The following is a 24,160-nucleotide window of genomic DNA, read 5'->3' on the forward strand; positions in this document are numbered from 1 at the left end:
GGATCTTTCAAACGGACAGAGTTGGCGAGGCACTCGGTGTAGCCGGCATCTTTCACTCCGACGAGATTACGCGTTCGTCTTTTCGTTGTAATTAGTTGGCGAAAGCTACGGACGAGTTGAGAAAGAGATTGCAACATGGTCGAATTGGGAATTGAATATGAGAGACGAAGGGAAACTGGGTGAATCGCGTCGAACGAATGTTATCTCGTACAGCGTTCCCGCGCTGCCAACCGGAGCAGATAAGCTCGATCATCTTCTCTTCTCGCGAGGAAAGTTTCCAAGGCGTCGCCAAGATAAAATTCATAATTGCTTTAATTTCGTCGTCCGCCGTTGTCATTGCGATAGTCGCGGCACGGCGAGCCGAATTTTCCAGGAAGCATCGCCGATCCTATCGTTCCTTCGTCTCCACTTCCGCTTTTATCTTTTCCCTAAGTTGCGTACGCGCCTTCGGAAGAAGGGTAATTTTAATTCGCTGCTCTCGGATCTCGAGCGCCATTTCGTCGAGTAAAGCGTGAGTCAAGATGGTCGTTTGTCTCCCTTAATTTAAGAGCTACGGATTAATAATCACCTCCGAGTGTCTATTAACACTTGTAGCGAATCAGGCTGGCGATAGAGCTATCAAGTATAGCCCTTACCGAGGTGTTGGAACCGTTGTTTTACGATTAATCCGAATCTGCCGAAAATAACGTTGTTTTTTTTTAGTTTTTCCTTTACACTGCAAAAGAATAGTAAGAGTGTCCGAAGAAGGATATTACGTGGTTCAAAAATGTAGCGTTCCTTTTAATCGCAAGATTCGCGACTTACGAAAGAACTTACATGATTTTGCACGAATTAAATGTCTGCTAAATTTCAGTGGTATCGCGGGTTTTCGATTTGGAAGTAAGTTTGTTCTCCAAACAAAGTTCGCGTTATTAGAAATATCGAGCATGGAAATAAATCTCTTAGCCACCTGTGTATCTTGCTAATGCAAGTTTGCGCCACACCGACGATTACTCGCAATAAAGACTCGCCAGCTAAGTAGATTATAATTCCTCTTAGCCACCAGATTCGAGAATTTCGATAACACGATTGAGAATACGGCATAACGAAAAAGTTTCAAACACGCGAAAATACTAATGCTATGTCATTTTAAATATGGGACATATTATCTCATTTATCAATATTTGATATATCTTGTAATATCGTCTTATCTGAAAATTACGTAATAAATGACATAAAAATTGCACATCTATAAACACAGCGTGTATGCCATATTTTTAAACCTCGGCAAAATATGACAAAATTCACAGTAAAAAATTTAACGCCTTTGAAACCAAGCAAATTCTTCCACTACATTTTTTCCGTAATTAATCTCTCATTTTACTCGGAATGAAATTTACCGTCTCACGAGGATGTGCGCTTGAATTTCAGGTGGCTTCACCTACTATTTAACTTAGGAGTACAGGTGGTCGTGGGACTTCCCCTGGAAATGGTTCACGGAAGTCTGAGGATCGCGGCGGTTTACATGGCTGGAGTTCTTGCCGGTAAGTAATCGCTACACGTTACAAATCATAAAATTTTATTTCTAAGAGTAAGTGGAATTTCTCGTCTTGATCTAGCGACAGTATTCTCAAAATTACCTTTTGCTATGCGTTAGGTATGGATTAAAAACGTTCGCAAATACGGCAATTATTATCGACAGTTCATTTAATACGTTTAACAGATTACATAGTTGACGACTCGTTTAGTTTATTCGGAACTGCCAGACTCCGGATTAATCGATTATATAAACTCATGCGTTTCATAATACTAATAATGAAATTCGTCACATTCGTATTCAATTAATTCTCGGACATCGGTGTAACAAAAGATTAAATACAAGTATCTCGTATTTAACTATTTGGATATTTTTTTCAAAAATATTTCCAGTTCCAGCAGAGACGCTTCTGCGCGATAAAATCCTTCGGAAGAACGTTACATCTCGAGACCGGTCTCTTAATCGCTAAAAGTCGACTAATCCATTCTCAAAGAATCCGAGCTTTATCAAACACGATTAATTTATTAAACTATCTAAATCGTATGGTGCGCACTAATTCGGAAATAATCGTAATTACGCGTCTACAGGTAGAGAGCAAGCATGTCGAACGGTACATCGTTTGAATTGAAGCAAACGAACGAAAAATAGATGTAAAGAGAGGCAGCGAATGCGTGGAGAGAATAAAAGGAAGGAAACGACGAGAGAACGTTATCCGTTGTCAACAAAATGCGATTAAACGAGAACCTCGGTCCAAGTGCATTTAACGCGCCGAGCATTCGCCAAGCCGAGGCTTGTCGATAGTTGCACGCGCGATTATGCGCCGGCATGTAATGCAGTAATGCTACAGAATGCTGGCAACAATATTCCTGAATTTAAATCACTCGGCGATTCTCACCCATATAAATGCCGTTGCAAGCGCAGCTGCAACTGCCAGGCCGCGCGACTCTATTTCTTCTCTGTAACACAATTTGTCCCTCTTTCCATTTGCCGTGTTTCGGGATTTTCCAGCATGGAACGTGTTTTTACTCTCCCCTCCCCCTCCATCTCACCACCCTCCGATCATCCCTCGTTTCCCCTCTGTCACCCTTTGCGAGCATGTTGCGTCGCCATTCTCGTTCGCTCGCTCTCTTCTCTTTCCTCTCTCTTTCCATTATTTCGTCCCTGTCGCGTGTAAAGCACGGAGAGAGGGTGGAAGAAAGAGCGAGAGAGGGAGAGAGAGAGAAAAGAGAGGCACGCGCGTTTCTCGTGTATCCGTGTATATCCGTAGAAACGCGTGTACCGTTGGTACACGTATCAGGACGAGAAGCAAGGGCCGCACATTCGTGTAAACCTAATTGCCATTTGCATAAATTCGATTAGACTCGGATCCCGGGTTATTAGCAGTCATGAAAGTAAAACGTTGCAAAATAGGGCGCATGAATAATAAACTCCCGCTGGGAGGTCCGGGATACATCGGACAACGTAGATGCCGGGGGATCGTAACGTTCCGCTATGTCCGGAAACTGGAAACGAAACCGACTGTGGTGACTCGGAATTACGAGAGAGAAATGAACAGAGGAACGGGTAAGAGCGCACGAGGAAAGATTTTTTGGGGGGGATTTTTGGAGTTGCGAAAAAGGACGTGTAATTGGATGGACCATATGGACGCGATGGAATTAGACGTTCGTACGTATTTCGTTTGTTTCGTCGTATCTCTCGCATAGTTAGTTTTGATGAAAATGCCAAGTTTGTTACGAACGATTAAAATCGACTGGTTGTTCGTCCTGTTTTCTGGAAATTGTTTAACCTTTCGAAAACAAATGGATGGAAATACGAAAGTGGTATATAGACAGGAAGAAACGCGCGCTTTTGTCACATACCAAAACTTGTTTCTCTTATGTAAAAATTAAAAACGATCTATGCCAACGCTATAAACCTATAATTTGAGAAAGTTGTCCGGAAAGCTATATTTTACAGCTACGTTATAACGTAGCGTATCCAACCATACAAGAAATAAGAAGTCGAGATCCTGTATAGATCGTAAATTCAATGATAAATTCCAATCTCGCTTTAACAACGAAAGCTTCTTACGTGCTTACCTTTTATTCACGCTTCGAGGCTCGTCCAATTTTCCACGTCTCAATTTACATCGATCGAGAAAGGGGAAAAAAGGCTGGATTTATCACACAGGACAGAGCTATCGAAATTTTCATTTTGCAGCTTCGCTTAATCATAGACCAGGCGAGAAGGTTACCTCGGAATATTGAATCGCGTAATGAGAATAAAGCGGCACCGTTCCTCGTTCGTCTTTTCTCGGAAGGTCCCCTCTGAAGTAGTCGTTCCTACTGGCTTTCTCCGGAACCTTCGTAGCTTTCCATGTGAACAGGAGGCGGCGACAGCTTGTCTGAGGCCACCGCGACAAGATTACTTCGTATGCATCGCGGTCGCGCCGATGTAATGCGATTGTAACTAAGCAAGTGCAACGGCATCTATCGCCTTTTACCTCGCTTCTCTCTTCATTTTTTCTTTTTTCACTTACTCTTCTTTACGATCGATCAATTTGCAGGTTTTTTGCACTTCGTGCATTCATAGATGAAATTTAATTACCGTCTAACGTACGATCGCTCGCATAATTTAATTATTCTGAATAATTTCTAGAATGAGGATTATATAGAGAGGTACTTTACATAGAAACTGTAAAATATAGCTTTCCCGGTAGCTTTCTTGAATTTTTCAAACGCGCTTTCCTGTCATGCCTTTCAGAATTAAATGTTTTTTAGCCTGCGAGAACACCTCTTTTATTCAATTAATTACGCTATATAAACCATTTTTCTTTTTCTTCTTTTTTCGATGATTTTAACGTAACGCAATAAGATTTGAGATTTCGCCAACAACAAACACGTTTATCATTTATCCACCGAGTGGCTCGTTAAAGTACAACTTCGTCATAGGTTACCAACTATTATTCGATGATTTTCCGCTCTTACCCCAAACACGATAATCAAAGATTCGATATAAAGATAATAACAAATACTCAAAGATGTTCGTTCGTCTGGCTACCCAGGAAAATTTATCGATATCATATCATAACATCTAACTTGTAACTTGTAGAATTTCGCTAATAACTAACACGGTATTAGATGATTGTGCAAGAAGCTCGAGGTGCCAGAAAGTCCCGGCCAATGGAAGAAAGAAATTCGAAATTCTTAGAAAGGTGGAAAGAAAGCGATGCCGAGAGAATAATTTCGAGATAAACTGGTTTAATTTCCACGTAATTTCATTCGTTCCGTCAACGGCCCCGCTTTCGAATTGGCAGCGAGACTTCGTGTCGCAGAATCACCGGCGCCGTGCCGATTGCGTGACACGGACAATTATACGACGGTATCTGCATGTCGTCGCGGAACGTTCCCGTATGCGTGATGCATTTTGCATGCACAACGAGAGACCACGGTATCCCCGATGCTAGACGGCCGTCTGTCTAGCCTTTCCCTTCCTCGAAACCCTTCAGTGCCCGTTATTTGCCCTCCAGCTTACCTTTTCGCTAATTTTCACCCTCGTCTCCCTTTAGACGACTGTTCGATCACGCTTTTTTCTCATCGTGCAGCAGGTACCTTTTCGCTTTTGACGTAACAGACTTTTCGGAATTGAATTCAACGTCGATGGAATTATTAGATGATCCCAATATTTAGAAACGTACTTCGTTATTTTCATTCTTTTTTATTATTATTATTATTTCTAATGGTTATACGCGTTATATCGCTTGACCGTGATCGTGATGTTTCTATCGTTAACCAAGATACGTTCCGACGTGTTCATTAAATTTTTCAACGTAATATTCTCGTGATATTAATTTGCGGTTCAAATGGAACGCGTCGATCAAATTTTTCTATCGTCGTTCGCTGGTTAAAAAAAAAAAGGCAGCCATTTATTTCAAAGAATATCGAGCCTGTTTTTAAAGCGAACCGTATTGGAAAAATTGCAAAATATGGTACGTCCCGATCTCAATTGTATACCAAAGACATTTTAGCAATTTTAAAAGCTCCAAACAAACTAACTTTGGAAATTAATATCGTAAAGATCTTTGTTTATGGTTTCTTTGTTCTCTGTTAGAAAAGCGAAATATAATTTGCTCGAAGTAAAGATCGCGAGAAAAATTCGAAAGATTCTAAATTTTGATTTACAACACGGAAAATCGACCGCTTTTTCCTTCTTCTACTTCCTCTCTCTCTCTCTCTCTCTCTCTCTCTCTCTCTCCCCCTCTCTCTCCCTATTTCTCTTTTGTTCACCTTTTTTTCTCAGCGAATCGTTGTACTCTATTTCATCCTTTGTCTTTGTCTTTTCTTTCTTTTTTTTTTTTTGCTTCTTTTCTCTTTTATTGGATTTTCAGGCATTCGTTCGACCTATGCCATTCTATTTGTTCCGTAGTATTCCTCCTCTTTTTCTTCTTTCGGTTTGCGTGCGCTATTGTTCTTTATTCTGGTCGATGCTCCCGTTGATTTGATCAATTTTTTTTTTCTATCCCTGTCATCCTTACCGTTTCGTGTTAATTTTATCGAGCTTTTTAATCTCGTCCGCAGTTTCGTCGTTTCCATCCCCCCTCCTTCGTATTCGTTTTTACAGTCCCCTACGATGTGTGTAATACATGCTCATGAATTGCAAATATCGTCGGTAATATTTTAAAGCAGGGTCCGTTGGAATGTTACTTTGTTCCGTTTGTGCATATATAATTTTTTGTCATATTTATAATATTAACACGAGAGTAATGGGAAAAATAATTTCCATGCTTTTACCCGATGGCTTCATTATCCTTAAAGGGATACGCTCGAATAATGAATTTTTAATCGACCGATACTAATTATCGCTATCGATGTTCATTATTATTTCAATTCGTTTATTTTCGTTTCACGCTAGCTGGCCGTATTACTTTGACAAATAATAACGAATTTTGCAAAAATACAATTCATAATACGTACGTTCGTAACACGATTAAAAAATGTATTCGTGAAAACAGAGCATAGGAAATCTTCGTTTAATAAGGATTTAGCATTTTACCGAGTAATTCGTCGTCGATTCGACGTTCAAACGTAAATCGTCTTGGAACTTTTCCCCTGAACTTTTTACGAACCTCGCGATATTTATTTAAGTCGCTTAGACGAAATAAACGTTAATAACGGAATACGTGGTAAAGCTTCACGACGTCGCGATAAAGAAAAAGTTGCAATCTTATTCGGCGAATAATTGTCAAATTAGAAATATCTTATCGTAACAACGAATGATCAACTTGGAATTTTAAATTTCGTAGATCGTAAAAAAATCCAGTTTCGAAGTAAGCTTGTTTGCTTGGAGGCTTCCGCAAAACGCGTTTCATACATAATACCGTGGCAGTTGTATAGTAGCTGGCGAATCTCTATGCTATTTTCTGCCAGGAGAACGCCATCATCGATTTTCCATCGTACTTCGGATATTTGCTCATCAGGAAGCGTAAAATTGAAAATTCCAAGCAACGGCATAAACTTGCGCACAGGAAACCGGAGAAGAAAGTCCGACGTATCGAGTAGATTTTATTTTCTTTCTCCGGTGCAACCGCTGTTTTTCATCTTCTGTTGCGAGCTACCTTTTCTCTGTGCCGTGTTTGTTTAAAGATAGAGGAGGAGTCATTGTAACTCGCACTTCCATACTTCCATGTCAATACCGTATTCCTTTTTATTATACGCTCGTCTTATGTTTACCATTCGTCGAGCAGAGTAGAATTACAAATTTAAAAACAGATACTACATAAAATACGTTATGTGTTATTGCTATGTAACATCAAGTTAATTGCTAAAATGTAATAAAGAAGCTGCTGCGATAAGAAGCTAGCCGAAGCTAGCTTTTTTAAACGTTCTACAAATTCATAGCCAAACAGTATTCGTTTCTGAGTATGAAACGCAAAAATTTGTACCTGCCTATCTATCTATCTTTTAAATGCGATTTAAACATCGAAGCTGTCTCCTTGTTGCTACTCAAACGTTTACGGTAAACTAATTACGATAATCAATGTCAGACCAGCATCGTTGCTAAATCTAAATAGTAATAACATGTTCGTAGAAAGTGACACGAAGAACTAAAAAGGAAAGCTTCGAGACGAACTAACGAACCGAGAAAATCGAATAGCATAGAAGCAATAGGGAGGGACGAAGAGCTTATTTGGATAGAAAAACCGTAGATGAGAAAACTAACAAGAATATGTAGTTAAATTGGCGTACAGTTAGTAGAAAAAAATATTCCATTATTATAGCAATGAAATGTAATATGCTGAAGTGAAGCGTAAAGAAAAAGAATGTCGGATAGAGCAAACGATATAAAAGTTTATTAAAAGGCACGAAAGGAAAATAGGATGGGCGAATGGCGGAGCCGATAAAATAATCCAAAAAACGTGGCAAAGTTTCGCGCGAAAGGGATGAGAATTAAGCGGGGTAAATGGAACAATGAAAAGACGAAAAAGAAACAACGACGTCGAAGGTGGAAGACTCGTAGAAGGTGGAAGAGAAACAGAGAAAAGGGGGCTTATAGAAGATGAACAATATTCGGTGTGTGTTGTTTCGATAACGACCTAACACCATCGAAAATTCCCTTCGTATTCAGCCTCCGTTTATTCCGCTCCTCTTTAATATCACTTTTGTAATCCTGGTCGCATCTGGCTTATACGCGTACAATACAGTTTAGAATTTTGACATTCGGTGCGGTAAAATGAGCGTATTGCAAGATAGATGGTGGGAGAATATGAATAGCTAGGTATATTATGCTATGTTATTTCAGACTGGTCTACCCATTTTTAATGGAATAAAAATTCCTATTATTTTTACGTTTTTTTATTCCTACCAGGTATCTCCGGTTTTTAGAAAGATTAAGCGATCATTTTTCTTGCTGCGGAATATTTTTAATTTCAATACTTTCTGTTGTTTCCTGCTGTTTGCTTTAATTTACTTATTTACTTTTTTTTTAATTAAAAATACATTAAAAGTATGTCCCTTCGTTGGCTAACTACTTATTTAACAACGACAATGACAGATTTCGCAATGAAAGTGATTTGTACAACCCTCGTATTGCATGGGGAAATGTTGCCAAAACGCGTTAACGTTCCCTCGACTCGCGTCCTAGTGTCCTCGTTTTTAATATTTCTTTTATCGAATTCAAAAACCTAAACGCAGATACCGAGTTATTTTATTAATTTCTTAGTACCTGCTACAGAAATTCCTCACGCCGGAAGACAAGTACTTCAATTTTTATTAAGACTAGAAAATTATTCGCCATATACTACCTCGACATCTCTAAAATACAGTTTCCCTCTATTGCTACTCTTTCTTATTACGAACAGCTAGATCGGGAGTCCCGGACGGCAGCCAATACATTCTCCTTTCGTTTTCCCCAGAGCCATAGACTATAGACTGTTTACGTGCCACTGGTTTCTCCCTTCTCCCGCAAACTTCGAAAACTACTTCGTTTCCTTGTCCCCGTCGATTCGCCACGAGCCCCGGAAACAACGATAAGAGGGAAATATGCTCACACTCTATACATTCTGACTTGTCCGTAGAATCAGGAGCAAGAGGATAAGAGACTCATTTGTAACTTCTTCTCACTCACTTTACGTTATTGAATTCCGTTGAATTCACGTGGCGAAAAGCAATTCGGAAAATTTCCTACAACTTTTTCGTTAGTATCTCCTCTTCCATCTACATTCCATAATTTCACCAACTTCGAAGAATTTGAAATATTCCATAGCACTGTAACTAAGTGTCTCTTCTCGAGTCGTGCAACTTCTTCTTTCTGCCACCGATCTACGATGTGTATCCATAATGCGTATCTGTTCTTCTAATACACAATTATTTTTACACAATTTTTACGCTTAATTAATCAACAACTTGACTTAACTTGATCGTTGATGGGTGAAGCAACAATGCCCACGAATAAGGTAAAAATATCGCAGACCCAACTTAGAACCAACTGCATAGCATCTAATGGACAAAATCGATAATCCATCGTCGATCGAATCGATCACAATAAAATCAATTCCCATTCTATTAGATAAAAGTGGATTTAAATTTCCTTCCAGTTTAATCAGACGCATTCTCGTGGAATTTTCATTGAAGGTTAAAATATATCGTTCTTGCGGCGGAATCGGGCATGCAGGTTCCGGGTTGGTTCCCAGGTTTCCGGACCCCAGCTCTCTGCTTCCATTACCTCCGTGTCCCTCTTTACGAATGCATCGACGTGCTTGCACTCGCCTTCTAAATGCGCGCTCTATTTTCTCCTGCCGAGCAATACGAGACGCATCGGCTGTCTTTGCAACTCCTTCTCCTCTTTATTCCACCCCACTTTTACCCCGCATTTTTCCTCTCTGCTATCGGTATCACAGTTCTCCGGCTGAATGCAGCCACGGATCCTTGAGACGGTAGAGTGGTACACGTAAGAAAATTTTCAAACGTTTCCCTTCTACAGATTCGGTAATAGGATTCGTTGGTGCCCTGGTGAAAACGAGCGAAGTGCAACGAGAAGAACTGGTTGTTTCTGCTACGTTCGTTTCTTCGTATCATTAGTTCGTGTTAGCACGGTGTTCCATACTATGGTTCATTTTTTTCTATCGTTTAGACGTATCTTCCGATTACGTGGTTTTAAACGAAACTAGTGCTCGAACGATTTCCTCTTTTTCCAATTTATGTGTATTTTTAATCCGTCCGCTATAAACTTCTGTAATCATTAAATAGTTAAACTCGTATAATTATCAAGCTGATAGATAATAAAGACAAATTAGTTACTCGAGTTAGATCAGTTTTAGTCTTTATGCATAAGTATATAATTTACTTTGTAGATCCGTAAATAAAAGAATGTCATAAGTAAAAATTTCTCTTTCGTAAGATGTTGCATTAAAATCGCCTTTTACTATCAAAAAGATTACTTGAATGATTTCGAACATCTGAATTTTACAATATATGTCCCGCGTATATTAATATGTCATTACATAAATGTGTCTCTATAGTCTGCTTAACAAACTGTTGGTCTTATCAATTTTTCTATTGGACGGAAAACCGATAATACAATCGTGGACGTTGCACGTGTGTGCAGTGTCCCCATAGGACGATCCAAGTACCGACACTCTTCATACTTTTTTTTTGCTATTGGTTGCGGCGCTCGTAGTTGATACTTTGCACCTGTTGCACGTGTTTCAGATCCAAGAACTATTATTGCGAAAAAAAAAAAGAATGGACGAAGAAGGCGAGGAAATATAAAAGTCGTTTAATAATATATAATACCTGAAGCGCGTAAAAATAAAATTGACGAGCATCGACGCCCATCGACTTCATCGATAGAATGAAATTTTATTTTCAAACGTCTTTTAATATCCCGCGGCTTCCTCGGATATGGTTACATTTCAGTACGTTTATATTCAAAGGTACGATATCCGGATCTATTCTAATTTAAGATCGTAATCTAATTTAAGATTCTGATCCACGAAACTTGGCAATCTTGTCTTTAGTAAATTAATGAGAACAAAGTTTGTCGACTTTCAGGCTGTTGGAAGTACGAGTGTAAAAATTCCAAAACACAAATGATATTTTTCTTATTCATCGACGTTAACGTCGAGTAACGTAGAATTTCATACGAAGAAATTAATCTTACCATTATTAAGCTCGAAGATTCGTGGAGCCCAAAGGGTAGACAATTTTTATGGTGGCATTCTCTCGGTAATAATCCCAATGTATAGTGGCTGGACAAACTCCAGTCGTCTCATCTCACGGGAGCCAACCACGGTACCTGTTACGGGAACTTAATTTTAATAGAGTTATCTATATTCAGATGTAGTATGATAACATACCGTAAATTATAACCAGCCGTTGTTACTACCATCGTATTTACTATTTTATCATTATTAGCAACGTTAACAGTCTGTTGATTAATGGCAACGGCCCTTTCTGAATTTTGATACCGTGATAAACAGCCAAGGATTAATATTCGTTCGTCTCTGTTTGTCTTAACGTGCAGCATTTCGCTTTGTCTTTATGTTAAATAAGATTTCAAAGCGACACAGATTAGCTTGTTTAACGTTGCGATAATTGCATAATTGCCTTATTATACAGCTTTTATTATTTCTAGCGATGCAGACATAATTCTCGTTGACACGAGATTTCGTCGTAATTTCTAATTTTCAATAATTTTAAGGAACTTCGATGATAGATTCGTAATTCTTAATATTTTCCTTCTCACACATTATCTCTGTTATTTTATTTACATCGTAAAAAGCTATCTCAACGTTCATTTTATTACCTTTCTTCTCGTCTCTACAGTTACACTTTGAAACTAAATTCCTCGAACGATTTGCGCTTTCTCTTCCAACCTTCAACTCCATAAGGGATTATACACGTAGCGATAGAAGCTGCACGATAATTCAATACGAACGTGGACTATCCTTCGAAGAATAAAGTTCCCCAACTCGAATTCCCCGATGAAACCCGATTCTTTCGTCGGACGTATGTAATACGTAAATTGTTAATTTCTCTGGAACTCGGTTTATAGTTAGTCGATTCATTAGAGATAAGTAATTTGCTTAATACGGATAGTAACCAGTCTGATGTGAAGCGAACGTTTCCTTGCCAAGGTAGAAACACATATCCGATTTCCAACCGGAGGAAACTCTATGCACAGGTAGTTTACGAGGTTTATGGTGGTGAGCAGCACCGCTACCCTATGAAGCTCCCAGAACGATACAGGTCACTCGCTAATTACTACCACTACTGCTACTATTCTCTCTGTCTGTCCCTTTCTTTCTCTTTCTCTTCCCCTTTCTCTCTCTCTCTCTCTCTCTCTCTCTCTCTCTCTCTCTCTCTCTCTCTCTCTCTCTCTCTCTCTCTCTCTCCCTATATGCTTCACAATCGAACTAGACTAACACACGAGTAGTGCAGTTGAAATTAATAGCTTAGTAAATAATTTTATAATTAAATTCTAAAGTTGTTTCGTAGAACGAAGTAGATTATTGTGGGATAGTACGTAAAGCCAAAAGTTTCGCGGATGAGATAATTGCACGTTTGTTAATCCCCGTGGTTGATCGAATATTCCGATATTTTAGCATCAGGAGAAAATTGATTTTATTTCAGTTATTCTTATTGTTGCATCGACCATTTGCGTTGGTTATTAACGACTCGACAGCGATCTTTACAATTTGTTGTACAGTTTGGTATGTTTTAAGCAGCGCAGTAGATTTTGGGTCGGTTCATTGTCCTTTAAATTGTCTCTCAAGCTGGATCTTACGCTGAATCGTTGTCTATTCATGACGTGTCTTCTGCGATGAATGATAATGTGCTCTACTGTCGGATGAACTTCGCACAGTTCGCAGGTTGGACATTCTTCTTTGTTGAGAAGATATTGGCGAGCGAGTTTCATGTGGCCCATTAGGATTCTTGAGATTACGACTTGGTCATGTCTTGGTAGAGTAAGAATCTTCTTGAAAAAGTCGCTTTGTATTGTTGTTGGTCGTGGTTTGCACGAAGATTTCTATTTTTTGCCCAATTTTCGTTTAGTTTCGCTCTTAGGTTAAGGAGTATAATTTCTGCGGACAAACTGTTGCAGGCTGTAATGGTCTGGACCTGGAGAATTGGCTACTTCTTCGGCCACTTCGTCCGCCCTCTCGTTCCCAGCGCCAGCAGACCTTCACCAACAGATTTTTTCCGACTGATTTTCTGATACAGATAAAGCGAAGAGTTTCTAGAAATGATTTGTTTACGACGTGTTCGCGATGTCTGACTAGCGCGGTAGTATACTACTGATTTCAGAACGACGGTACACTTGAGCTATAAGACGATCGAAAATAATAATAGATAAAATAATATATAAAAATAAATATTACAGAGATACGTGAGTTCTGTAAGGATAATTGGAGAGTATTTTGGTGTTGGAGACGACAAAGGAACTTTCGAACACGATAGAGATGAAGCGAAGTGCTTCTGTATGATCGTTCCGCCACGTCTGACTATTACCGTGTTATACTACTAATTTTAGAGCGATGACATACTCGAGGTACAAAGCATCAGCTGTTAGATTTTCCACGTGGATGATCCCTTTAATTCTTCGATAAATGCGTCTATTTCTCGTCGACATTTAACGATTTCGTTTATAAAATATTGTTTTTCGTCTAGAGGTTTTTAATATTGGTAAACGTAGAACAATACCTTCCACTGAAAGTTTCCTTTTCCTGAATAATTTCGTCGTATTAGAACAAATGACGCGAGAACATTCTGATATTAATCATCATTATGGTCTCGAGTAAGCATCCTGAAACTATGAATTTTAGTGACGAAACTAGTCGTAAGTTGGCTGTCTACAGCACAGTTTTCCACTGTCGGCTCTTCCTTCGGCTTCCTACTCGGAAACATCTGTTGCTTCGCACGCATGCGAAACGACGACGTGCGGTCTTTTGTTACACCGTGTAACTTGCTACAATGGAATACACTTGTGCAGAAGCGTGCATGCCAACTTGTTTCGCGAAAGTGTTAAATTTGTTATACATGAGACGAAGCAATTTGTAGAATCCTCAAGATTTTCAAGGATTTTAATTTTTAAGATTGATTTCAAGATGTTGAAGGGAAACAAGTTGGTGAAAAGAACAAATAATAGCAGTAGTCTTCCATTTCTTTCCTTTTATGAGATTTCATCGATTCGTTATTCTATATATATCTTGGAAATTTCTTTAGGATTTCAAGAGAAAATACAATATTAATATTAACGTTATTATAATATTAATACAAAAAGATGCAAATATCCGTTGTTCTTGACAACTAATGTTCAAACAACGAGAGGCTAACAGTGATAGGTTTCTCAAATATAACATTTTTACCCTAACTTGCATAATTTGATACGAGAAATGTTCTTTTTTGATACATTTGATACATTTTCTTTTTATGTTTACAGGTTCTCTGGGTACTTCGGTGTTCGACACGGACGTGTACCTTGTTGGCGCAAGCGGCGGTGTTTACGCCCTCCTCGCGGCTCATTTAGCCAACGTCCTTCTCAATTATAATAACATGGAGTTCGGCATTGTTCGATTAATAGGGATCTTTGTAATCGGTAAGATTTCGAACAAAATTTAAGTTCTCGACATTTTCTTTCGGTATCTTTTTCGATATTACACGGATAGAGAAATTTGTTTAAGCAAGAGAGAATGATATATTATATTTAAAAAACAAAGATCGTAAAACTACATACGTTTCTTTAAAAAGTTATATAGAAAACTTTCAAGCTATACGTATAAAGCTTTTGAAGAACGAAAAATGTGGAAAATCTTTCGGAACTTCGAGCTCAGTTTTTTCAACCGATTTAATTTTCTCCCGAACTTTTTCATAATTTGAAGGTAGAAAATTATGGGATAATACAAGATCTACTTTAAGCTCGTAAAATCTATGTCGATATAATTTAACAAACAATTAAAACGCGATCTGAGATAAAAGTCTGGAGCATGTTTAAAAAAAGTTGAATTTTAAATCACCCTGACCACGTAAACCTTCAACGTTTATTCAACCATACGCGGTTATCTTGTGACATAGTTTCATACTGGTATATATATGACAGCTCTCGAAGCAAACAATAAACATTTCGTCCACAGCAGATCTGTAACTAATATATACTTAAAAAAAAAAATTCTGCTCCTTATCTAATTGTACGTTTTAATTTTTGTTTGATTACGTTTTGATTTTTGTTTAATTAAAGTTTAAAAAAATATCAACGGATTTAACACTAGAACTACCGATAGTTAACATTAAGCTATTTCTACCAAAACAAGTCAAAATGACTGATCTTTAAAAAATACGTAATAATAAAATATTTTTGTTATTTATTGATTTCTTACTTTCTTACAGGAGGAATTCCATGTTATGTAGTACATTTTTTCGTATTATTAATCCATCTGGGACCATGATCCCCAAACAAGGGCTGACACATTTATAAAATTGTAGAACCAGTCATTTTGACTGGTGTGATACTTTTAGTGTTGAGATCTAGCGATCGATCCGGAATTTTCGTGATAACTCATATCGTCATACTGAATGATACGCAGTAAAAATTTAAAAAACGCGTGGCAAGTTGTACAAAACGAGGGAACTGGTTAATCGGGGTTCGATAAACAGATTGCAAGAACCTTTTACACTTTGTCAAGTACCTTTGACTGGTATTAGTATAAGTAGCCTTGATACAAAATAATTTTCAGTTTGAATACATAAAAAACAAAATAAAATTCACTATATTATTCTTTTAGTTATCGTTGCGAAAGTTATTACATTATCACGGGAAAAAATACAACACGAAGTAGGAATTTTCATGTAAAATTGTAAAACCAGTCAATTTGACTGGTGTGGTAGTTCCAGTGTTAATATAACTTGCCGGTTTCCCTTTGCTCGTGTTGTTAAAACAGAGGACAAAATACGGAAAGTGTTTGTAGCATGGGAACGAAGATAGAAGCAGGAGGAAATGGTACACTCTACACGCGAGTAAAACGAGCTTTGCAGTTTTCACAGCATTGCTTTAACGTCGCTACTATTTCCAAAGTTTCTTGCCGACTCGATCCTGTTAATCTCAGACAAATTTTCTAATTCTCGACGTAACACTGAAACACGGAATTCAAAATTAGTCCAGTATTTTACTTGCCGAGATTCGATATCCAATCGCCTACTCTGTCCAATTAAAATTATTCTGAATTTCAAAGGTAGGAAAGTCCTAAGTAGAGAAATTAGCGGATACCTAACCCCGACAACTTGATAATCCACTGACAACTCGACTCGTCTTCCTCCTATGTAAGCAATTAGCTCGATAGATCTGTAAGTAGAAGAAACGTAAAACGAAACGATTTTCATTTTCAGCGAGTGCGGACGTGGGGTTCGCGATCTACGACAGATACGCAGCCGAGCAAATAGGCCCGCCAGTTTCCTACGTGGCGCATCTGACGGGTGCATTGGCGGGTCTGACGATCGGTTTGTTGGTGCTGAAGAACTTCGAGCAGCGGCTCCACGAACAGCTTCTCTGGTGGGTGGCCCTCGGCGTATACGCGGCCTGCACGATCTTCGCGATCATGTACAATCTCATGCATCCGGACTATCCATGACGCGAGGTCAGCTTCGCGTACGGCCAACCGCGAAATTCGTAACGCGAAGCTGACTAACAAATTGTCGAAGTAAAACAAAGGAGGACACAGAAGAGAAACGGAGAAGAAACGTGGAAGCTTGAGTTGATCGAGAGGATGGTCGAGAGAAACTGTTCTCTAACCTCGACGGAGATGAGCGAAGAAAAAAAAAGATTTTTTCCAAGCGTCTAGTGGATTTTTTGAAGACGAAGCGAAAGAAGATGATGAAAGTTTGAACGGAGAGAAACCTCTGTTTCCGATTCCACGGCGGTCGCAGTGCAGAGCAAAGAGACGATAAGAAGATATTTTTGAATGAAAGGAAGTCGAACATTGCACGGGACGGTTTTTTGAGTCGTGTATGGTGAACCGAAGTTTTTGAACGAACACAGCGAAGAAAAATTAGATGGGAAGGTTCGTTGTTTGCGAGACTGAAGAGTGAAAAGGAGAATCGATGATAGCCCCTGTTGATAAATCGGACTTTCCAAGAGTTTGCTTTGAGGGGAGCTTGGAAAGCGATAGAGAGCGATGGCAGATATTTCGGAGAAACTGTAAGTAAATGATTAGCAAAACAGCACTACGATTAGAAGGAAAAATTAATGATTACGTAATGCTAACAGGAAGAAAGAGAAATAATTTTCTAATCACTGGCATTCGCGTAAGAGGAGATTTTTAAAAGTATATTAAAATTCAAAGGAAGTCGAAGAATGAATATTTTAGCTACTTTGATCGAACTTAGTCATCAGTACAAATTGAAAGAACAAGGAAAACGAAGATATTCGAAGGAGCCGTGACATTTGACACTCGTTGAATACGCAAACATGAATGAATAAAACGAGAAGCAAAAAATAAAGGGGAAAAATACAAATAAAAACGAGAGAGCAGAAACAAGAAAGACACAGAACACAGACCGGAAAGAAAACACTGTGCGACAACAAATCTCATTATTTTCGAATACAATTTTCGCGAGATAGCTCCCTTATTCGTCGAAATATCGCGTAATTAAAATAATACAAATATAAAATTACTTTCGTGTCTCTCTCTCCTACGTCGGGACAAATTCAACAGCGCATAAGATAATTAATTAATTAATTAATTCATTGAAATACCAGGAAGAAAATTCCTTTCCTACGCGCATACACGTCATGGTTCGCATCGACTCTACCTGTCTTCTCCAAGTCGAAGATTGCAACTACGAAAAAACGAATCTATCACGGAGAAGATAATAAAAGAAATCGAAAAGTTTGAATGATACAACCGATCCCTTCCCCTCGAGCGTCAGCAATTTCCTACTTTCCCGGTGAGAAACCAAAGATTCGAGATACCTCTGGGAATCCGTTTACGGGACCCAAATTGTCGTTCGAATTACGATAACCACGAAAACTCGCGATTCATCGAGCAGAGAGAGTGAGAGAGAGAGAGAGAGAGAGAGAGAGAGAAAAGAAACGGAAAGGAATGGTATAAGGAAAGAAGAGAAGAACGATGAGAAGAAGAAAAAAAAAATCTTCGTTTAAAGGATTCGTTTCGGGGGGATGGGAGGGGGGAGCGGACGACACGAGCGTAGAAGGAGACGCGATTCTTCTTTCCGGATTATTTTCTCGCTTATCGGCCGCTTTCGTGGCACGAAGAAAACCAAAGAATCCCAGCGAACAACCTCTTTTGTCCTTTTCAATTTCACTTCTCGAACGAAGACGGACGACAAGCGAAGAACAACGGAGATAGAGGCGAAAAGATGTTCCGGAGGAAGCCTTCGCGATGTCGAGGGAAACAAGGTGTCCAGATACAAGAAACCGAGAGGAGAACCAAGGGGGAACGATCGATCGTCTCTCTGGTCACGAAGAAAACGAAAGAAGAATGGTCTTTTCGTCGCTATTCGGGGATCGATCCTGGCAACAAACACGGCAACGATCTTTCTCGAGAATTGAACGGAACGTCGTGCAAATGAAAAAAACCAGCGGATTAAAGAATCGAACGTCTCCTACCGGCGTCTTCTCTTACGGCTGACGATCGCAAGGATTTGCCTTGGTCGTTGGAAAATTCGTTCGTTTACGAAGTTGAATCCGATAACCACGAAGCACGATGATCTTTGTTTATTAATACGAGAATTGAGAAAATCGATGATTAATCAAGGAAAAAGAACTTCAACGTTCTTCGTTTCAAGTGCGTCTCGAGGCGCGAAATTCAAACAGCGACGAATGCGCGCCGCTGCGTTTAGTTATCTTCGGGGCATCTACGTAATTATCACGAAACGCAGTGCTCGTCGAGATGCGTTTTTAAGAAAGAGAGAGAGAGAGAGAAAGAAAAAAAAAGAAAAACTGGTTCTGTTCTTCATCTTCTACCGACTGCCAAACATCCACGATCATCACCAAGGTGCGATCAAGATGTGATCAAAGCTGTCTCCTCCAGCGTGTTTGTGACCGAGCGATCGATTCGCGCTCTAATCTGTATACCATTGTAAATAATTCTGTACATAATCAAAACGGCGGACATGCCGCCATGTGTATGCACGAGTGTGTGTGTGTGCGTGTGCGCGGAAACAAATGCGAGAATATAATATAAGCGCGTTGGACCGAAGTAAATCTCGGTCGACCGCGCGGTCTAGTCTGATAATCGCGAGATTACGTGGTTGCTCGTATAAAACAAGAGAACGATAAGAGAGAGAGAGAGAGAGAGACAAATAAGAAACGAATATCAAGTATTTTGCATTTGGTGTTTCGCGAAGTAACAAGATTTTCTTAGAGAAATTTGCTTAAGAAGATACGATGAGGATTCGCGAGTTTTGTGGGGCAACTTTCTCAAGCTTTGTCCATATTCTATGTCCCTGTTCGTATTATAATTTAGTAACACGATTTATCGTCGACCTAAAATTCAAGTTTCGTTAAACGAGAGTTTCGAAGAACGAGCTTAGGCCCATTCGAAGAACGAAAATCATCGAACAGCGAAACGAAGAAGCTCGCGCGAATGATCGAAGAATATCGTTGCGATTTTCACGAGTTCTTCGTGAAACAGATGTGTTCACTCTATAAAGGCCCATTTCTAATTAAATTGCGTATAACTATAAGGTGGTTGCGTTATGGTCGACTAGTTGTACCGCGGATCTTTGGAAGCGCGTGTCTTTCGCCTTTTTCTTAACTTATTTGCTTATTCTCGTTCTTCGTCGCGCGTATATTCCTAGTAAATACGAAAGCTTCTATTTATTGATACTTTCTCGTCGATAAAGGTGTGCCGGTGATTTCGTCGCGACTTGGATCTCCTCGAGTCCGCTCCATTCGTTAATCCACGTCCTCTTTTTCTCTTCTTTCTTATTCATCGGTCGACTCACACACGAGGAAATATTCTCAATTTATTTTGCTTTTCCATTTATTGGTCGATTCTTTTCGTTATAATTTCCGAACTATTTTCATTTCTTAAACGTAAATGATACCAGATTGATTGAAAATTTAGGAAGAAAGATATTAACGAGTAAATCGAGAATTATTTCGTTGCGACGTTGAGTTTCCTTTGGTTCGCGAAAACTAATCGTCCGCGCGAGTTTCGCGAGATAAAAAGAGCGAGAGAAAGGAAGAGGAGGAAATTCGTACCAAAAAGTCGATGGCGAAAAGGCGAACGAGTTCAAACCGAGAGTGATTAACGATGCTAGTCAATTAGTAGCGGCAGCAGGCAGCTAAGGCATTAAGACATTGTCGGAGAACAATTTTCCTTCTTCTTTTTCTTTTTCCGTTTTGAAACGGCGAGATACGGCTCAAAAATTTACTTTAGAACAACATGGTGATTCGTCGTTCAGATTTCTGACGCGTTTCTTCCGATTGATTACGCTTACAAATAATCGTTAAATAACATCGATAGTTGATATCTCGACAATTACGAAAATTGAACTTTCACCGTATATCGTGACAATTGCCGTTAGTGTAATTTTCTCGTGTTTTCATTTGAAACGCGTTATGTCAGGAATCGTGGAAAAATATCGAATCACCAATTTCACCAGCGATTTGAAACACGTCGTCCTAACGATTTTGGATTTCAAATCGGACACCAGAATATCATTATTGAATATTAATGCCAGTCCTCGAGTTCCACGTTTATTTATATTAAAGAGCCGGCCAAAATGTTACCTGCGAGGCAAATAGAAAAGTTCCGCTCGCGACATAGTCTAACTGTATCAGCATAATTAAGGCGTGACGACGAGAGATTTATACAGTCACGAACGCGTTCTATCCGTTAAATTATTTCGCGTGTTAACGTTAGAAATTAAAACACGTGTTCAAGTCGAAGAAGTTTAAGTGTCGAATTCGTTTAAGTATCGTTCGATTCTGCTCGTTTCTCCCTTTCCTTTACAGCCTCGAAGAAAACGGAGGGAGATCATCGAACAACGTATATTATTTTCACGCGTTTTTATTTATTTATTTATTTATTTATTATTTCGTTTTATTAAGCGGCGCCCGAGCCAGCTATCGAACATCTGATACGACGAATTAATCCGAATATTCGATATCGATAGAGAATCCGTGGTTAGATACACGGATATCTATCATAACGACAGCGTTTTCGTTTCGTTCTCGACACTTGAGCGGCTTCGAATTCGCGTACCTCGAAATTTGTAGCAGCGCTACACGCGCGCCGATACTAGTATTAGTTCTTGTTTAATTTCTATTACCGTTGCTGGGCATTGTTTGTTTCGAATTCTGCTTTTAATTGATGCAGTTTCGCCTCCTGGAACGCGCGCCTCTCGGATAACGGAAGCACAGACGTTTCGAGGAGGGATCATCCTGCTCGTTTGCGGAATAATTAACGAGCAGAATTGGAATCTTCTCCGGTTTTTCTTTTCTTCCCGGTCTCCAGAGGTTTAGGTTTTAAGTTAATTTTTTTCATGAACTCGACGTTTCGATGGGCGAACCAAACGATTGTACCTACCGTGAACAACGTCCACTATCTGTACCGCTGTTTTTAAAACGAAATTTTAATGGAACAATTCATGGAACACGCGTCTCGAACCGGCGTGCTGCGTCGAGGCCTCGAGGCTCGAAGATCGTCGGGATCATTGAAACGAGCCTTTCTGTCGAACGTACGAATGATATACGGTAGAACTTCGTTTGTGCAAACTTGTCGGCAGGCAAGCAATTTACGTAATTGGAGCAAATGTGACGAGACTTTTCAATTTGCTCATTAATCCTCTATCATTAGCTATTTATTATTATAGTAAGAGTTTATTGGGTTCGTGTTCAGGTAAATACATTCAACTGGCAGAAATTCATTTAATCGCCTACCAACTGAAATGAGATTGGCCGACTGAAATTTCGTGTAAACGAAGTTCTAGCGTAATTGGAACTCAACGAATGATCGTTAGAATGATTGCAAAATATGAAATGTCGAGCAGTGAGATTAAATTTCCGAGTATATCCAGCGTTTATTGTAATGCATGTGAAAAATTTGATATATTTCATTTCAAGACTGAGTTTGATCGAGAGTGATCTAGCTTGAGAAACGTAAGGCGGCAAATCACGATCAAACTGTTAGGAATTAAAACAGTTCTGCGTAAATATGCTCTTTCCATGCGATTTGAAATATTCAATAGTATCTTTTTCATTGTATCGTAATAAGCACAATTTTTGTGTAATTTCGTGATTCACAATTTTCAAATAATTCGTCTAGTCGAAGAAAATTGTTTATATAATGCGCGCCGCTGCTCGTGATAATCGTCAGCGAAAACGAACGAGAAATCGAACGATCGCTTGTGATCTTCTGGCGATTATACTTTATTGCGCCAATTAATTTTGTAATAATTGGACTGTGGATATTTGTGCAATTATAAGAAATTTAAATATCTAAGAAATTTACAGAATTCGCGTGATATACAAAAGTATCAGAAATATCCAAGGCATTAATTATTAGATTTCATTTATTCGGATGCTTTCAAAATATGAATTGAAAATATGAATTTGCATAAGCATTCGCAGTCTAACGTACGTCAACTCGTACAGGGGAAAGACGTCCTTTTCAGTTTCATACAATTAGCTTCGTATAATTAGTCGATTTTGTAGCCACGAATGTTCGCTTTCACCTAATCGAGTCAGGGCAGGTTCCTCGCGAGTTTAAAACGATTGTAACGCGATCATGATTTTAAATCAAAATAAGAAAAGAAGAAAAAAAACGAAAAAGAAATAATTCCAGAATAGAGTTTCTCTTGGAACGGTAGAGGCAAGTACAAGTTTGCCATCTGTTAAGCCTCGTCGAGATTAGTCAAATTACTTGAATTCGAATGATTTCGAGTTAAACGAAGACTTTACTATGGACTTTACTTTAATATAGAATATGAAAAGAGAATAATCAGGTCCAATTGCACGAAAATAGAAAAAAAGACAATAGTACCTATTACAACTGTACTTAATATTTCAACCAAACAAGGAGACAATTTTCAGATTGGTCGACTGTATAACAGAATGTTGAAATTGTTTCTCCTGTAAATGGTGGAAATATGATTTATCATAATTTTACTGTGTAGTCTTCAATTGACTTGACCATGAGAAATTCTAGTAACTTGTCCAATCCGAACGATGCTTTGAACGAAATTAAACACATTTATCTTATACATCTCTCGGGTGAATTAGCCGAGGAAAAAATTGTTCGTTTAGTGTATGGTCGATGGATATCTTCTCTTCGTTATTTATTTATTTATACCATTGATAATGTACGGTCAGTCATGAAACGTTCACAAGCCAAAGAGGCGGAGCTAGTAAAAGCGAAAATAGGCCTGAAAGGTTACTTTCCGTGCGACTATTGATATTATCGTTGCTGTAGTCTTGTTACTTATTATTATTGTATTATTATTATTAATATTATTATTATCGACTTATATAATAAATTATTCTTATTACCGTCATCGTTTAAATAAACCTCGCCAGCGTCATCGTTAGTCAGCTCGTTTCGTCGCATTCGTTCATTGATGTCTCCGTGTGCAAGATTTCGGATTTTTCCGGTGCGCGTGGGGAATGAAAATGAAAGACAAAGGATCTTTTGTAAATTGTATAAAAGAAAAAACACGAAGTAGCAAAAGTTGTAAAAGGAACGCGAGAAATGTGCGAAAATAAAATTTTTGTGAAGAACGAACGTTCTACTTCCTTTACCTTCCCTAAATTCCACATAAGAATGCAAGCTGCGTTTTAGTATCGTTCGTACTATGCAATTCCTTTAATCTTATTAAATCAGATTAACAAGGTTTAACTTGTATCGTACGCTTTTTATACTTTTCTGTATACTAAATTCGGATATTGATACGATTTTTGATCTATAGAACGAATCAATTGAATCGAACGATAGCCTTACAATATAATAAAGTAACTAAAATAAGACGTTACAGTGTAGGTTACACAATAGTTCAAGTTGAACTACGGTATGCATGGTAGATCGATAATCGGTACAACAGGAAGCATACCAACTTAAATATGCACTGTGAGCTGATAAATACATTTAAACGTAGATGCAGACTAAACATGACATTATTGAGACTTTGTGTTTCTCGTTCTGGAATATTA

General features: G+C 38.7%; 1 protein-coding gene across 3 annotated transcripts in view; it reads left to right on the forward strand.

Moving 5' to 3' along the window:
• The window catches only part of LOC126917646 (protein rhomboid), a 488,728-nt gene extending 464,997 nt beyond the window's left edge, over window positions 1-23,731 (forward strand). For all 3 annotated transcript variants that reach the window (XM_050724756.1, XM_050724755.1, XM_050724757.1), the window contains 3 exons: window positions 1,411-1,523; window positions 14,435-14,590; window positions 16,375-23,731. In XM_050724756.1, coding sequence (XP_050580713.1) covers window positions 1,411-1,523; window positions 14,435-14,590; window positions 16,375-16,616 — 511 coding nt within the window. In that variant the 3' untranslated portion in view covers window positions 16,617-23,731. The remainder of the gene's footprint in view (window positions 1-1,410; window positions 1,524-14,434; window positions 14,591-16,374) is intronic.
• Window positions 23,732-24,160: the final 429 nt, after the last annotated feature.

Source organism: Bombus affinis, chromosome 6 (assembly GCF_024516045.1).
Source record: "Bombus affinis isolate iyBomAffi1 chromosome 6, iyBomAffi1.2, whole genome shotgun sequence".
Lineage (NCBI taxonomy): Eukaryota > Metazoa > Arthropoda > Insecta > Hymenoptera > Apidae > Bombus > Bombus affinis.